The sequence below is a fragment of the Zootoca vivipara genome, chromosome 13, assembly GCF_963506605.1.
Source record: "Zootoca vivipara chromosome 13, rZooViv1.1, whole genome shotgun sequence".
NCBI lineage: Eukaryota > Metazoa > Chordata > Lepidosauria > Squamata > Lacertidae > Zootoca > Zootoca vivipara.
This window is the reverse complement of record NC_083288.1, coordinates 29,623,189-29,639,522: the sequence shown is the minus strand read 5'-3', so window position 1 is coordinate 29,639,522 and position 16,334 is coordinate 29,623,189. Positions and strand designations below refer to the sequence as shown.

General features: G+C 42.4%; 2 protein-coding genes across 2 annotated transcripts; both read right to left on the bottom strand.

The window, feature by feature from the left end:
• Nucleotides 1-987, bottom strand: LOC118078021 (olfactory receptor 14A16-like). Its single transcript, XM_035101738.2, has one exon. It carries the CDS (start codon nucleotides 985-987, stop codon nucleotides 1-3), a length of 987 nt encoding a protein of 328 aa, XP_034957629.2.
• Nucleotides 988-10,369: 9,382 nt separating this feature from the next.
• On the bottom strand, nucleotides 10,370-15,019 carry LOC132592926 (olfactory receptor 14A16-like). Its single transcript, XM_060281167.1, has 2 exons — nucleotides 14,920-15,019; nucleotides 10,370-11,418 (listed from the first exon to the last, which is right to left on the bottom strand). Exons 1-2 carry the CDS (start codon nucleotides 15,017-15,019, stop codon nucleotides 10,370-10,372), a joined length of 1,149 nt encoding a protein of 382 aa, XP_060137150.1.
• Between the last annotated feature and the right edge of the window lie 1,315 nt (nucleotides 15,020-16,334).

The following is a 16,334-nucleotide window of genomic DNA, read 5'->3' as shown; positions in this document are numbered from 1 at the left end:
CTACAGAGAGAAATGGAACCTTTTCAGGAAAAGCCTAGAAAAGATATTCATAGAAGAGTGCTTCACACCCAAGAGCTTTGATACAGCACTTTTAATCTCCTTATTTCTCATGCTGTAAATTATTGGATTGAACATGGGTGGTACAATGGTATACATCACAGTTATTGCAAAGTCACCATCAGATGGAGTTTTTGAAGGAGGCCTTAGGTAAGCAAAACAACCTGTGAAACAAAATAGGGAGAAGACAACAAGGTGAGGTATGCAAGTGGAGAAGGCCTTTTTCCTTCCCTGAAGAGATGGAACGTTCAAAACCACAGTAAAGATGTGTACATAAGTGACAACGATGAAGACAAAACACCCAGAAACAAGTATTATACTCACCACTATAGCTCCAATTTCCGTTAGGTAGAAGTTTGAGCAAGCAAGTGTAAGTAACTGTGGGATCTCACAGAAAAACTGGTTGACAATGTTTGAGCAGAAAGGGGTGGCAAAAGTTGCACTCGTGTGCATGATTGCATACAGAAGGCCAGTGAACCACACGCCAGCAACCATTTGTTTGCAGGCTGCCCTGTTCATCACCATTTCATATTGTAAGGGATTGCAAATGGCAACATAGCGATCATATGCCATGACTGTAAGAAGGGCGACATCAGATGATAAAAAGAAAAAGAATGAAAGCACTTGAGCAACACATCCAGCATAAGATATGTGTCTGATATTCATGAGAGAATTGGCCATGGATTTGGGGATGGTGACTGAAACAGCCCCTATGTCCTGTATGGCCAGGTTCATCAGAAAGAAGTACATGGGTGTGTGAAGGTGGTGGTCAAAGGCTACAGCAGAGATGATGAGAAGATTCCCAAATACAATTGCCAGGTACAATACCAGGAACAGAGAGAAGTGTAGAATCTGCAGCTCCCGTACAGCTGAAAACTCCAGGAGTAGAAATTCAGAGACAGAGGATTCATTGACAATATTTGCATTCATCACTAGAAGAAAACAGGAAGATAAGCATATGTTTAAGTCCTCTTCTGATAACAAATATTTGTTATCCAATACTGCTTTGGATGTGATTTTTGTGGGATGCATATTTTTTAAAAAAGAAGTGAACAAAATAGTGTAATAATAAATCTTCATCTAAAGGAAAACTTAGCTTTCACCTCCACATAGATAACACACCATTATCTTAAAATAAGTTACTGCTAAGTAATATTTTATATTCTGGGAATGATTGGTGTAGAACTTTACCCAAACAATATAGAACTTTATTCATATATGCTACTCAAATTCACTTTTTGTTTGTTAATGTCCAGTGCAATGGCCATCACAACTTGGGTCCAGGATACCTTAACAGCTTGATTCCTAATACAGTATCCCCGTTTGATCAGTGAGGTCTTTGACTGAGTCACTGGTAGTGGCTCCACATGGCTCAGACACATAGCTCCTACTTCCCAGGAGGCATGCATTCAGTATTCTGGGTCCGATGCTTTGCAACTCCTTCCTAGCTGAGAGCACAGAGGTTTCCACTGTTTTAATTCTTGTTGTATGTTTCTAATCTTAATGTCCACTGTGCATATATGTATGTACCAACTGAATGTAGAAATGTATAAGCTCTTGTAAAGAAGCTTACAGCTGCTTTGCTGATTCCCAGATCTTTTTGCTGCCACACTATGATAAACCAAGCCAAGCCAAACCGAATGAAGTGCTGAAGCCCTCTCCTCACTCATTAGGAGCTGAAGTGAAGTTTTGTTCTTGGTTGCAGCTCAGGTTTGGGTATGAGAGAGGCTAACCATTAGTCCTGGCCTGGTTTGGATTATCAAAACCTGGTGCAGCTTCTGAGGGCTGTACAAAAAAGCATGGAGTAGCAAAGCAATTGTAATCCTCTGGAGATACCTAGAACAAGGATAATTTCCCATTCTACACAATAGACTATAATATAGTAGTATTGTCTGCATTTTGCTCTCCAAAAGCTATCCAGGTATCACTAATGCTATAAAAAAATATAAACACCTTACTCTTTTCCTTTATAGAAAATAGATTTCCAGATGCAATTTCTTCATCACTTTAAGATGTTCTGTATTCTTCTAACCACTCATGGAACATTTTCTTTCTAAATCTCTCCCTCCTTTTCTTCTGAGACAGTGAAAATGTTTGTATACACTTGCAGAACGATGCTTTTACCATTGGGTGGGAAATTATTATTATCATTCTATTTATGTTCCTGGGAGTTTGCTCTCAAGAGCCCCAAACAAATTAGCAATTGTGTTCCTGGAAGCTTGGACTCAGGAGTCCAACACAAAACAACCATGGTGGTTTTTTAAAGACTTTGCCCTATGGGTCTAACACAAATAATCAAGGTATGTAAATAAACCATCCTGTTTCAAAACAACTTACTATATAATATTTAAAATACTGGTGTGAGATATGACTAGCTCACTATCCCACCATCACTGTGTTCCTCCTACTTCTGCCATTCTTTCCTCCCTTTTATGATATCTGAAGTAGATCCTTTCTGTTGCATTGGAATACTTGACAAACTGAGTCCTGTATTTGATATGATCTGGAAGTTACTGTTTTGTTAAGAGAACCTATGTGTCCATATGATACCATCATGCATTTTGACGGTCACCTTTGGTTGTAATGGGATTTGTGCTTATAACTCTATGACATCATACATTTTTTGTCTCCATTTCTTTTGTATCTGAGACTGAATGCCTTGTGTTAAGTCACATTTCAGGTATTCTGCACATTGTAGTCTGGTCCTGAGTTTTCTATTGAAGAAGAGCTTAGCAGGGGATTTTCCTTTTTCTAGTTACATGGTCCAGTCATTTTGTGATGCCAAATAAACATTTGTTTGGAGTCAAAGGCATTTTTCAGCAAATCCTTTATAATTTTTAATTTGCTTTCATCGAGCCTACTATTCCAGTGGCATGCGGTGAAATTTCTCATAGGGGAAGAGCTAGGGCCAGAGGCACTAACTTCCAAAGGGCATTGGGAGGGGTCAATATCATGTGTGTGATGTTGTGATGTCCTGATGTCAGGCATGTGAGCATTGCACCTCCATCCCTCAGCTGGGCAGAAGCTTAGGTCACAATGTGAAGGTGGTAGTAGGGCTCTGCCAAGCTGCTGGAGCCCTCCTGTCTCCTTCCAAAAGCCAGATGGGCTTTGGGAAGATGGCAGGATAGATGTTGGACCCATTGGAGCCTCGTACCTCCTTCCCTAAGCTTGGCAGAAGCTTCCTGGGCTTTGGGAAGGAGGCACCAGGGGAACATTTAGAGGACTAGCCTAGTCCCCTTAGTCCAATGACCGCACACCACTGCACTAGTCTGAAGCTATTGGGGTCTAGAATTTCTCCTTTAAATATTACCCCGTCAGTTACCATGAGTCTTAACTGTAGGATCAGTGTATGGATTTGACATTCTGTGGGCTGACTCACCTGTAGAGATGGCCCATATAACCATCTGAAGAGTATTCTTTTGCCCTATCTCAGTTCAGTCCATGCACTTGTAGAGACTGGCCATTTTTAAACTATCATTTGCCACATACCACCTCACAGTCAGTCTCACTGCTTATCTCCACTGTGCTAAAAGCTCTGGGCAATGCATGAGCTACCACTAAATTTCAACCAGGTGGAAACTCTAACGAAATATGATAGATTTTACTTGGGCCGGGGGGGTGGGGGGGATATCTGGAGTATTCTTGAGGCCCTTGCTTGCAATGGTGACTAAGAGTTTGTGATCTGTTCTGCTACTATTGGTCTCACATATAGAAAATGTGAATTGTTTTATATTCAGCACCTCTTTTTCTATTTGTGACCTGATCATTTTCAAAAAAATTCTGTAGTCATTAATCACGTTCTGTGATAGTACTACCCCAAGTAAGGATTTAATATACAGCACGGGTGTCAAACACAAGGCCCGGGGGCCAAATTCGGCCCGCCAGACCTCGTCATGTGGCCCGCCGAGCGCCCCAGCCAGCAGGACCCAGCAGCGGGACCTTGCTGCTGAAGCGCCGCTGCCGACAAAGCGCCGACAAACAGCTGGGGCCAGGGGGGTAGAAAGGCGGCCGGAGCAGCGCTGCGTGGAGCGCCCCAAGCCACAGCAGGAGAAGGAGGAGGCAGCTTGCCGGGTCAGCGCCCGGCAGCGCTGTGCAGAGAGTCCCGAGCCTCTGGGACGCAGCAGTGCTCTGTAGCACTTTGAATCCTCCTCCTCCTGCCACGGCTCGGCGCCTGGAAATGGTTGCTGCTGCTGCTGCTGCTGCTGAAGCACAGACAGAGCACCCAGCAGCGCCGCATGGAGGAGGAGGAGGATTCAAAGTGCTACAGTGCACTGCTGCGTCCCAGAGGCTCGGGACTCTCCACACGGCGCTGCCGGGCACCGACCTGGCAAGCCGCTGCCTCCTCCTCCTCTTGCCTCACCTCCTCCTCCTCCTGAACGTGAGCTCAGCAGCGGCTCAGCCTCATGAACGTGCAACTCTGAGGCTTCATGCACTTCTCCTAAAACGGACACCCGCTGCCTCACGCTGCACGGGAAATGCTTTTTGCCCCTGGGTCCCTTCGCGCTCTTTTCTGGCGCTGAATCAAGGCAGCGACCCCCCCTTCCCTTTCTTTCTTCCTCTCTCTCGTTCTTATTCTTTCTTTCCCTCTCCTTCCTTCCTTCTTTATCTCTGTCTTCTCTCCCTCTTTCTTTTTCTTTCCTTCTTTATTCCTTCTTTCCTACTCTTCTTTCTCTCACCTCTTTCCTTCCTCTCTCCCTCCTGCTCCCTCTTTTCTTTCTTTCTTTCTTTCTTTCTTTCTTTCTTTCTTTCTTTCTTTCTTCTTTACTTCCTTCCTTTCTTCCTTCCGTCCTTCCCATCTTTCTTCCTCTCCCTCATTCTTATTCTTTCTTTCCCTCTACTTCCTTCCTTCTTTCTCCCTTTCCGTCTTCTCTCCCTCTTTCTTTTTCTTTCCTTCTTTATTCCCTTCCTTATTTCCTACTCTTCTTTCTCTCCCCTCTTTCCTTCCTTCCTCTCTCCCTCCCACTCCCTCTTTCCTTCCTTCCTTCCTTCCTTCCTTCCTTCCTTCCTTCCTTCCTTCCTTCCTCCCCTCCCCTCCCCTCCCCTCCCTCTCCCTCTCCTCAGAAACATAGGATGCTGCTTTATACTTCTGGCCCTTAAACCCTGGAACCAGGAGAGCAGCTCCAGTGAGTCAACCTAAGCCAGTCCCTTTGGTGAAGGGTGGTGGCTCACTGGCAGAACATCTGTCCTGCATGCAGAAGGACCCCAGCATCTCCAGGTACCAGTAGCTCTGCAAAGCTCCTGCATGAAACCCTAGCGAGCCTCCACCACCCAGTGCAGTTACCAAAAATCATTTTTCAATAAATTGTACAATAATTGTACATTTGAATATCTACTTGCCATTATTCTGACTATGTTTCTGCTTTCAGAGCTAGTTATTACTTACATTATTACAAAAAACAGTAATAATTGAATGCAGTGACAATAATTTATGATAATAAAGAGTGGACACATAGTCCTACAGATACAACCGGCCCTTTGAGGGTGACCAAACTGCTGATGCGGCCCCCGATGAATTTGAGTTTGACACCCCTGGTATAAGCATAGCGATCTACGGAGATATCGCAACCAGTTCTAGCTTCTAGATAAATTTTGATATGCAGACTCAAAATCTGCAGGGTGTCACAATGACATCTTGTGTTCCTTCACCTTAGATGTACTATTAATAATTTTGCATCTCTGATCACACGGCTTGTAAATCATACATTTAGAGAGGGACTGTTTGTCATTTAGTGCATGCCTACACTTTCTCTTGTCCCACTGCTTTCATCAGGCAATCAGCATTTCAGTGTATTGTCACTTCTTTCTATTTGAAGCTAAAGAGTGGGTGTTCCTGGGAAATGGAGCAGTGAAAGCAGAAGACCACTCACATTCTTGCTTTCTACCTGTGGAAGAAGCAAAAGTGTGGATGAGCCCATGTTTAGGAACCTGGGGTGAGAAGGACCTGTTCTGATTAGATTTAGGCATTAGCTTTAGGTAAAGGTACAAGGTAAAGGGACCTCTCACCATTAGGTCCAGTCGTGACCGACTCTGGGGTTGTGGCACTCATCGCACGTTATTGGCCAAGGGAGCCGGCGCACAGCTTCCAGGTCATGTGGCCAGCATGACAAAGCCGCTTCTGGCGAACCAGAGCAGCACATGGAAACACTGTTTACCTTCCTGCTGTAGCGGTACCTATTTATCTACTTGCACTTTGATGTGCTTTCAAACTGCTAGTTTGGCAGGAGCTGAGACTGAGCAACGGGGGCTCACCCCGTCGTGGGGATTTGAACAACTGACCTTCTGATCAGCAAGCTCTAGGCTCTGTAGTTTAACCCACATTGCCACCTGCTTTAGAGGGCAACCCAATCTGCTTAGCTGAAGCTAAGGGGAAAACTTTAGAAGGGGCTGTGAGATTCTTGCTAGGCAGTGACACAAATGTCCAATTTAGTTGGAAATAGTCTGTCCTGAGACTAGTTTTAAACAAGAGTGCTGACTGGGGCTTAAACGTTCTCTGTAAAGAGTTTTTGCCTGAAACTATTGTGACCCGCATAAGTAACTTTTCTAAAATGAACTGTTGTGCCTTAAGAGAGTGACTATTAAGTTTGAATCCTCAACGAATGTAAATATATAAAATTCTACCTTTCTTCCCGAAGTGCTTCCTCATTATTTTGAGCCTTTGGTGGGAGATAGCTGGACCCAGGGCATGCTTCTCATAAGCAGAACACCTGGTTGTTGTTGTTGTTTTTTTACTGACAAGGAGTTAAAACACATTTCCCCAGTGATTTTTACTAGGGAGTGTTGTATCATTTAGAAACCCAGGAAATTGGTCATGTCAACCACCTCCCATCCTAAGTGGTGAGTCTGACACAGTGGCCACTGACATAATTTCACAAAACCTTTTTTAAAAAACTACATCCTTTTGGAAAACATAAGACTGGAGTTTCACACAGGGGAAGTAATTCCATAAAGGGGAATGGAGGTCAACATCCCAGAACTGATAGAGTTCATCGTATTTGTGAAAGTGTATGTGAATATAGAACAGTTGCTTAGAGCAAAAACTTGCTATACTGTGGAATTCATTTAAAGATGACAGGCGATATGCCGAATAAAATACCTTCACATTGAACAGAGGTACCCTTATGTATTTTGAGGAATGGGCAAAGTGAACGATGTATATAAAATAATATAGCCAAAAAGACCAGTGGCACATGTTCCTTGCAATGCTTCTAGAAGTACTCAAATGTATGGAATCTTTATGAATCTTTATGAATAAATGAAAAGAACTTCATGCTCTGTAGACATGGTATGCTAACATAGTAAAAAGATTTGAACACAATAGTTAGTATGATTATGAACTGCCCATAGTTGCCTCAGAGAAGGCATAGGAACTGCTTTGATGTAGGGATATTTTTTTAAAAAAAAAACATATTGTTAAATTGTTAATTTATTTATTAGATTGTCAGTCACTATATTTTGCCAAGGGCAACCCAAGTCAGCATTGATACACATTAAATCCCACAAAAATATGGACAATCTGAAGACAGGTAGTATGTACTACAAGGCCTCTCACCGACCCCAAAAGCAACCATGCACAAATAGAAAAAGAGGTGCTGGCCCTTGTATTTGAATGTCAAAAAAGTCCACACATTTATATATGGGAGACCAATATTAGCAGAAGCAGATCACAAATCCCTTGTGTACATTGCAAATGCTGGCTTCAAGGATACCCTTCCAACTTTTTTTTCAGGTTGAACACTATGATATTTCCTTAAAGTTATTATTTTCATTTTACTATTTGTTGGATTTAAATACCACCCTTCATCACACGCTCTCATGGCCGTTCACATGATAAACACCTAGGTGAAATTTAGAGCATTGACCAAAACACAGCAGAAGGGAGGGAATGGAGCAGGGAACACTGAGCCAGTCATACCTCACACAACTCTCTGTACCATGAAAATAAATAAAAATAATATTTTAAATAGAAAGAAAGAAAAGAGTCTGAGAAAGTCCAGTTGAAACCAGAAGGTTCCAGACAGACTTATGTAGCAGTATTATTATTTCAAATATTATATAGTGTGCTGTTTAGAAACGGTAATTATATTATAGATATAATTTCTGAAGTAATGGTTCAGTAAGTGATTTCTGTTGCCAGGGTAACAAAGGGCACCTGGCACCCTTATCTCAGAACATCCAGACATGGGGTATTTAAACCTTAAGACAGGAGCCCAAGCACTGTGTAATTTTACCTTTTGTTCATATTACAGTCATACCTTGGTTTAAGTACGTTTCGGTTTGAGTACGTTCAGTTTAAGTACTCCGCGGACCCATCTGGAACGGATTAATCCACTTTCCATTACTTTCAATGGGAAAGTTTGCTTCAGGTTAAGTACAATTCAGGTTAAGTACGGACTTCCGTAACCAATTACTCTCATACTTCGGGTTAAGTATGCTTCAGATTGAGGACTCCGTGGTCCCATCTGGAACGGATTTATCCACTTTCCATTACTTTCAATGGGAAAGTTCACTTCAGGTTAAGTACACTTCAGGTTAAGTACAAACTTCCGGAACCAATTGTGTACTTAAACCAAGGTAACACTGTACACCTACAAGACGATATATCACAATTTTAAAGGATATATACTGTATATCAGGGGTGTCAAACTCAAATTCATCGGGGGCCGCATCAGCAGTTTGGTCACCCTCAAAGGGCCGGTTGTATCTGTAGGACTATGTGTCCACTCTTTATTATCATAAATTATTGTCACTGCATTCAATTATTACTGTTTTTTGTAATAATGTAAGTAATAACTAGCTCTGAAAGCAGAAACATAGTCAGAATAATGGCAAGTAGATATTCAAATGTACAATTATTGTACAATTTATTGAAAAATGATTTTTGGTAACTGCACTGGGTGGTGGAGGCTCGCTAGGGTTTCATGCAGGAGCTTTGCAGAGCTACTGGTACCTGGAGATGCTGGGGTCCTTCTGCATGCAGGACAGATGTTCTGCCAGTGAGCCACCACCCTTCACCAAAGGGACTGGCTTAGGTTGACTCACTGGAGCTGCTCTCCTGGTTCCAGGGTTTAAGGGCCAGAAGTATAAAGCAGCATCCTATGTTTCTGAGGAGAGGGAGAGGGAGGGGAGGGGAGGGGAGGAAGGAAGGAAGGAAGGAAGGAAGGAAGGAAAGAGGGAGTGGGAGGGAGAGAGGAAGGAAGGAAAGAGGGGAGAGAAAGAAGAGTAGGAAATAAGGAAGGGAATAAAGAAGGAAAGAAAAAGAAAGAGGGAGAGAAGACGGAAAGGGAGAAAGAAGGAAGGAAGTAGAGGGAAAGAAAGAATAAGAATGAGGGAGAGGAAGAAAGATGGGAAGGACGGAAGGAAGAAAGGAAGGAAGTAAAGAAGAAAGAAAGAAAGAAAGAAAGAAAGAAAGAAAGAAAGAAAGAAAGAAAGAAAAGAGGGAGCAGGAGGGAGAGAGGAAGGAAAGAGGTGAGAGAAAGAAGAGTAGGAAAGAAGGAATAAAGAAGGAAAGAAAAAGAAAGAGGGAGAGAAGACAGAGATAAAGAAGGAAGGAAGGAGAGGGAAAGAAAGAATAAGAACGAGAGAGAGGAAGAAAGAAAGGGAAGGGGGGGGGTCGCTGCCTTGATTCAGCGCCAGAAAAGAGCGCGAAGGGACCCAGGGGCAAAAAGCATTTCCCGTGCAGCGTGAGGCAGCGGGTGTCCGTTTTAGGAGAAGTGCATGAAGCCTCAGAGTTGCACGTTCATGAGGCTGAGCCGCTGCTGAGCTCACGTTCAGGAGGAGGAGGAGGTGAGGCAAGAGGAGGAGGAGGCAGCGGCTTGCCAGGTCGGTGCCCGGCAGCGCCGTGTGGAGAGTCCCGAGCCTCTGGGACGCAGCAGTGCACTGTAGCACTTTGAATCCTCCTCCTCCTCCATGCGGCGCTGCTGGGTGCTCTGTCTGTGCTTCAGCAGCAGCAGCAGCAGCAGCAACCATTTCCAGGCGCCGAGCCGTGGCAGGAGGAGGAGGATTCAAAGTGCTACAGAGCACTGCTGCGTCCCAGAGGCTCGGGACTCTCTGCACAGCGCTGCCGGGCGCTGACCCGGCAAGCTGCCTCCTCCTTCTCCTGCTGTGGCTTGGGGCGCTCCACGCAGCGCTGCTCCGGCCGCCTTTCTACCCCCCTGGCCCCAGCTGTTTGTCGGCGCTTTGTCGGCAGCGGCGCTTCAGCAGCAAGGTCCCGCTGCTGGGTCCTGCTGGCTGGGGCGCTCGGCGGGCCACATGACGAGGTCTGGCGGGCCGGATTTGGCCCCCGGGCCTTGTGTTTGACACCCGTGGCTTATACCTACAGAGAGAAATGGAACCTTTTCAGGAAAAGCCTGGAAAAGATATTCATAGAAGAGTGCTTCACACCCAAGAGCTTTGATACAGCACTTTTAATCTCCTTATTTCTCATGCTGTAAATTATTGGATTGAACATGGGTGGTACAATGGTATACATCACAGTTATTGCAAAGTCACCATCAGATGGAGTTTTTGAAGGAGGCCTTAGGTAAGCAAAACAACCTGTGAAACAAAATAGGGAGAAGACAACAAGGTGAGGTATGCAAGTGGAGAAGGCCTTTTTTCTTCCCTGAACAGATGGAACGTTCAAAACCACAGTAAAGATGTGTACATAAGTGACAACGATGAAGACAAAACACCCAGAAGCAAATATTATACTCACCAATATAGCACCGATTTCGGTTAGGTAGAAGTTTGAGCAAGCAAGTGTAAGTAACTGTGGGACCTCACAGAAAAACTGATTGACAATGTTTGAGCAGAAAGGGGTTGCAAGAGTTGCACTCGTGTGCATGACTGCATTGAAAATTCCAGCAACCCACACACCAGCAACCATTTGTTTGCAGGCTGCCCTGTTCATCACCATTTCATATTGTAAGGGATTGCAAATGGCAACATAGCGATCATATGCCATGACTGTAAGAAGGGCGACATCAGATGATAAAAAGAAAAAGAATGAAAGCACTTGAGCAACACATCCAGCATAAGATATGTGTCTGATATTCATGAGAGAATTGGCCATGGATTTGGGGATGGTGACTGAAACAGCCCCTAGGTCCTGTATGGCCAAGTTCATCAGAAAGAAGCACATGGGAGTGTGAAGGTGGTGGTCAAAAGCTATGGCAGAGATGATGAGAAGATTCCCAAATACAATTGCCAGGTACAATAACAGGAACAGAGAGAAGTGTAGAATCTGCAGTTCCCGTACAGCTGAAAACTCCAGGAGTAGAAATTCAGAGACAGAGGATTCATTGCCTATCTTTGCATCCATCATTAAAATGATTGCTGCTTCTAGAAGAAAACAGGAAGACAAGCATAGGTTTAAGTCCTCTTCTGATAACAAATATTTGTTATCCAATACTGCTTTGGATGTGAGTTTTGTGGGGTGCAGATTTTTTTAAAAAAGAAGTGAACAAAACGGTGTAATAATAAATCGTCATCTAAAGAAAACTAAGCTTTCACCTCCACATAGATAACACACCATTATCTTAAAATAAGTTACTGCTAAGAAATATTTTATATTCTGGGAATGATTGGAATAGAACTTTACCTAAACAATATAGAAATTTATTCATGTATGCTACTCAAATTCACATTTTGTTTGTTAATGTCCACTGCAATGGCTATCACAACTTGGGTCCAGGATACCTTAACAGCTTGATTCCTAATATCCCTGTTTGATCAGTGAGGTCTTTGACTGAGTCACTGGTAGTGGCTCCACATGGCTCAGACACATAGCTCCTACTTCCCAGGAGGCATGCATTCAGTATTCTGGGTCCGATGCTTTGCAACTCCTTCCTAGCTGAGATCACAGAGGTTTCAACTGTTTTAATCTTTGTTGTATGTTTCTAATCTTAATGTCCACTGTGCATATATGTATGTACCAACTGAATGTAGAAATGTATAAGCTCTTGTAGAGAAGCTTACAGCTGCTTTGCTGCTTCCCAGATCTTTTTGCTGCCACACTATGATAAACCAAGCCCAGCCAAGCCAAGCCAAGCCAAGCCAAATGAAGTGCTGAAGCTCTCTCCTCACTCACTAGGAGCTGAAGTGAACGTTTGTTCTTGGTTGCAGCTCACGTTTGGGTATGAGAGAGGCTAACCATTAGTCCTGGTTTGGATTATCAAAACCTGGTGCAGCTTCTGAGGGCTGTACAAAGGAGCATGGAGTAGCAAAGCAATTGTAATCCTCTCTCCATGAGGTTGCACATTTATGCAGTCTCACTGAGCTAAAATTTGGCTTACCTTGTCATGGAAACCAGGTCTCTGGTTTTTCTATGTGCAGTCGATATTAGGTTTCTGGAGAAACCTAGAACAAGGACAATTTCCCATTCTACACAATAGACTATAGTATAGTAGTATTGTCTGCATTTTGCTCTCCAAAAGCTATCCAGGTATCACTAATGCTATAAAAATATAAACACCTTACTCTTTTCCTTTTTAGAAAATAGATTTCCAGATGCAATTTCTTCATCACTTTAAGATGTTCTGTATTCTTCTAGCTACTCATGGAACATTTTCTTTCTAAATCTCTCCCTCCTTTTCTTCTGAGACAGTGAAAATGTTTGTATACACTTGCAGCACGATGCTTATACCATTGGGTGGAAAATTATTACTATTATTCTATTTATGTTCCTGGGAGTTTGATCTCAAGAGCCCCAAACAAATTAGCAATTGTGTTTCTGGATGCTTGGACTCAGGAGTCCCACACAAAACAACCATGGTGTTTTTTAAAAGACTTTGCCCTATGGGACTAACACAAATAATCAAGGTATGTAAATAAACCATCCCGTTTAAAAACAATTTACTATATAATATTTAAAATACTGGTGTGAGATAGGACTAGCTCACTATCCCGCCCCCACTGTGTTCCTCCTACTTCTGCCATTCTTTCCTCCCTTTTATGATGTCTGAAGTAGATGCTTTCTGTTGCATTTGAATACTTGACAATCTGAGTCCTGTACACAGTGTAAATACCCCGTGTCTGTATGTTCTGAGATAAGGGTGTCAGGTGCACTTTGTTACCATGGCAACACCAACGAGGTCAAGTGTATGACTTACTGAGCCATTACTTCAGGAATTATATCAATAATAATAATAATAATAATAATAATAATAATAATAATAATAATAATTTATACGCTGCCCATCTGGTTCGGCCTCCACAGACACTCTGGGCGGCTTCCAACAAAATATTAAAATACAATAGTGTGTCACGCTTGCTGTAGTCATTCATCATGTTCTGTGATAGTACTATCCCAGGTAAGGATTTAATATATATCTTAGTGCCATCAATTGCTTTTAAAATGTGATACATTGTTTTGTTGGTGTAATATAAACAATAGGTTAAATTACACAGTGCTTGGGCTCCTGTCTTAAGGTGTAAATACCCCATGTCTGGGTGTTCTGAGATAAGGGTACCAGGTGCACTTTGTTACCACGGCAACACCAACAAGGTTGAGTGTATGACTTACTGAGCCATTGGTTCAGGAAACATGTCTACACATAGACAAAGGGGTAATAATCTCTAGAGCTTTGCTTTCATTATGGTTTTGCTGTGCATATCCTGTTGCTGTCAGGGTCTGAATATGTGAGAAAAAGGGGAAAAGGTTGTAGGCTTTACAAAGCAATGTTAGCTAGCATGGTGATAGTGTTAGCAGATCACTGTACATATATATCTTTACTTCAAAGTCCAGAAGAACTGTAAATATAGTCGTGTTTAGGTTTCTCTTGTGTCTGGAGACAATAAACACTTTGGTACTTTGAACTGTGTATGAAATGGTTTTCCATTACCTGGGGACTCTGGAACTGACTGTGACAAGGCACCAGCATGTCTTGTGGTGCACCTTGGAGGCAGATTTAATACGAAATGGCAATCTGCAGAAGCAATGGTACCTTAAAGTCACATTTCATGTGCACAAACACGAGCTCTTTATGTCTAATGGTATTTTCCATTTAAATACATTGTTCACCTTGCCTGTTCGTTAAAAGTCTTTTGTTTGACTTATTGTATACCATCTTTCAATAAGTCCCATAGCATGAAAAGTTTTTACTCCTAGCAAAGGTTCTGTATTCCCATACTATCATAAATGGGATGGCCTCTATCGGATCGTGGAAGCTGACCCTCAATTCTCTGTATGGAATTACTTCTCCAGTGTGAAACTTCAGACTTCTTCTTTTCTTTTCTTTTCCGATTTCATTTAGGAAGACTTTTATTTTTATTTTTTATTTTTAAATTTTATTTATCAATATTAAACCAATGCAATTCATCAATGCTACAACAACTACATTTTCTCCCTTCCCCCCTTCCCAGACTTCCCTCTGCTCCCTTCTCTGATTTATTTTTACATATTGTTTCTGCATGTTTTAAAATTATACATCTCATTTCCCTAATTGTTTACATTGTTCTAATAAGAAATTGTGCATGTTTATTCAAATCCTGCCAATGAAGTTGTTTCTCCAAATAGTTTGTAAATAGTTCCCATTCTTCCTTGAATTCCAAATTGTCCTTTTCACATAATTTGTATGTTTGTATATTTTTTGACTTCTCTACATTCCCACCACATATGATAAAAAGTTCCATCTTTTTCTTTACATTTCAAACATATGTTTGATCCAGTTTTGTACATTTTTACCATTTTAACTGGTGCAATATACCATCTGTACATCATTTTCGTATAATATTCTTTCAGCAAGGAACAATCTGTGAATTTCAAATTTACTCTCCATAACTTTCCCCAATCTTCAAATTGTATAGTGTGTCCGAAATCTTGTGCCCATTTAATCATAACTGATTTGACCTCTTCATCTTTTGTTTCCCACTCTAACAAAATACTATAAGCCTTCTTCAACAGCTTCCCATCTTCTTCTATAACCTCTTTTTGGAATATGTAGCTTGTATAGCTAAGCCCTTTTTTGTTGGCTTCCTTATACATCTCATTTAATTGTCTGCAATGTAACCAACTCTGAACATAGCCTTATATTTCATCATATTCTTTCAATTTACATTTGCCTTCTTGATCTCTCAGTATCTCTTTATATATAGACCATTTTTTTCCCTTTATTGCCAAGTGGTTTGAGCAGTGAAGCTTCAATTGGTGATAACCACCAGGGTGGTTCCCCCCCCCCCTCTATTAAGTCCCTGTAGCTTTCCCAAATTTTCATCAATGATCTCCTAATTATATGATTATAAAATCCTTTAAGCACCTTCCCTTTCCCATACCAAAGGTATGGCCACCCATATCTATTATCATGACGTTCTAAATCTAAAGCTTCCTCCTTTTCCAGTTTTATCCAGTTCCTAATCCATACCAAACATGTGGCCTCCTAATACAATTTTAGGTCCGGGAGAGCAAAGCCTCTTTCTTTTATATATGTAAGTATTTTATGTTTAATCCTTGGCCTTTTGCCCTCCCAGACAAATTTGGAAATCTCTCTTTGCCATCTTTTGAGACCATAGTCCTTAATCATTATTGCAACCGTCTGGAAAAGAAAGAACATTTTTGGTAGCACATTCATTTTTATCACCACAATTCTTCCTAGTAGAGAAAGATTCATTTTGCTCAATATTTCCAAATTTCTTTTACCTCCAACCACACTTTTTCATATATATATATATAACTGTTAGCCATATTGCTAAATATTTAACTTTTTTGTTGATCTCAAACGATCATGGAGAACGGATCTCAGTGATCATGGGTAGGAGGAGGAGTTATGCTAAGACCAGACCATGTCATTACCGAGGAGGCAGGTACAGTCTTTGTTTGAGGACTATCCCTGCCTCCGGGTCTGGTCCTGACCGGATGGTTACTGGAATCAGCAAGGGATACCCACATGACCTGAAGGTGCTGCTGTGCAATGTCAGGTCAATGATCCACAAGACCACTGCCATCCACGACCTGATTGTGGATGGAGGCTTTGACCTGGCATGTGTGACAGAGACCTGGCTGGATGAAGCAGATGCGCCTGTCCTTGCCGCTGCTTGTCCACCAGGTTTCTCTTATGCACAGCAACCCAGGCCATCTGGGTGGGGAGGGGGGTTGCAGTGATTTTTAGGAAGTCATTAGTTTGTACCAGGCGTCCTATTGGTGAGACCAGGTTTTCTGAGTGCATGTTCTGGAAGTTGGGCAATAGGGGCAGCACAGGGTTCCTTTTGGTGTACCGACCTCCCCGCTGCACCAAGGATTCCCTGCCCGAGCTACTTCAGGTCATGTCGGATGTGCTCCTGGAGACACCTGGCCTGGTTGTCTT

Coding starts and splice junctions, on each gene's coding strand:
- LOC132592926 (XM_060281167.1), bottom strand. CDS start 15,019: ATGTATAAGGAAGCCAACAAAAAAGGGCTTAGCTATACAAGCTACATA. Junction 11,419..14,919: donor GCTGTTGAAGAAGGCTTATA/GTATTTTGTTAG, acceptor ATTTGTTATCAG/AAGAGGACTTAAACCTATGC.
- LOC118078021 (XM_035101738.2), bottom strand. CDS start 987: ATGAATGCAAATATTGTCAATGAATCCTCTGTCTCTGAATTTCTACTC.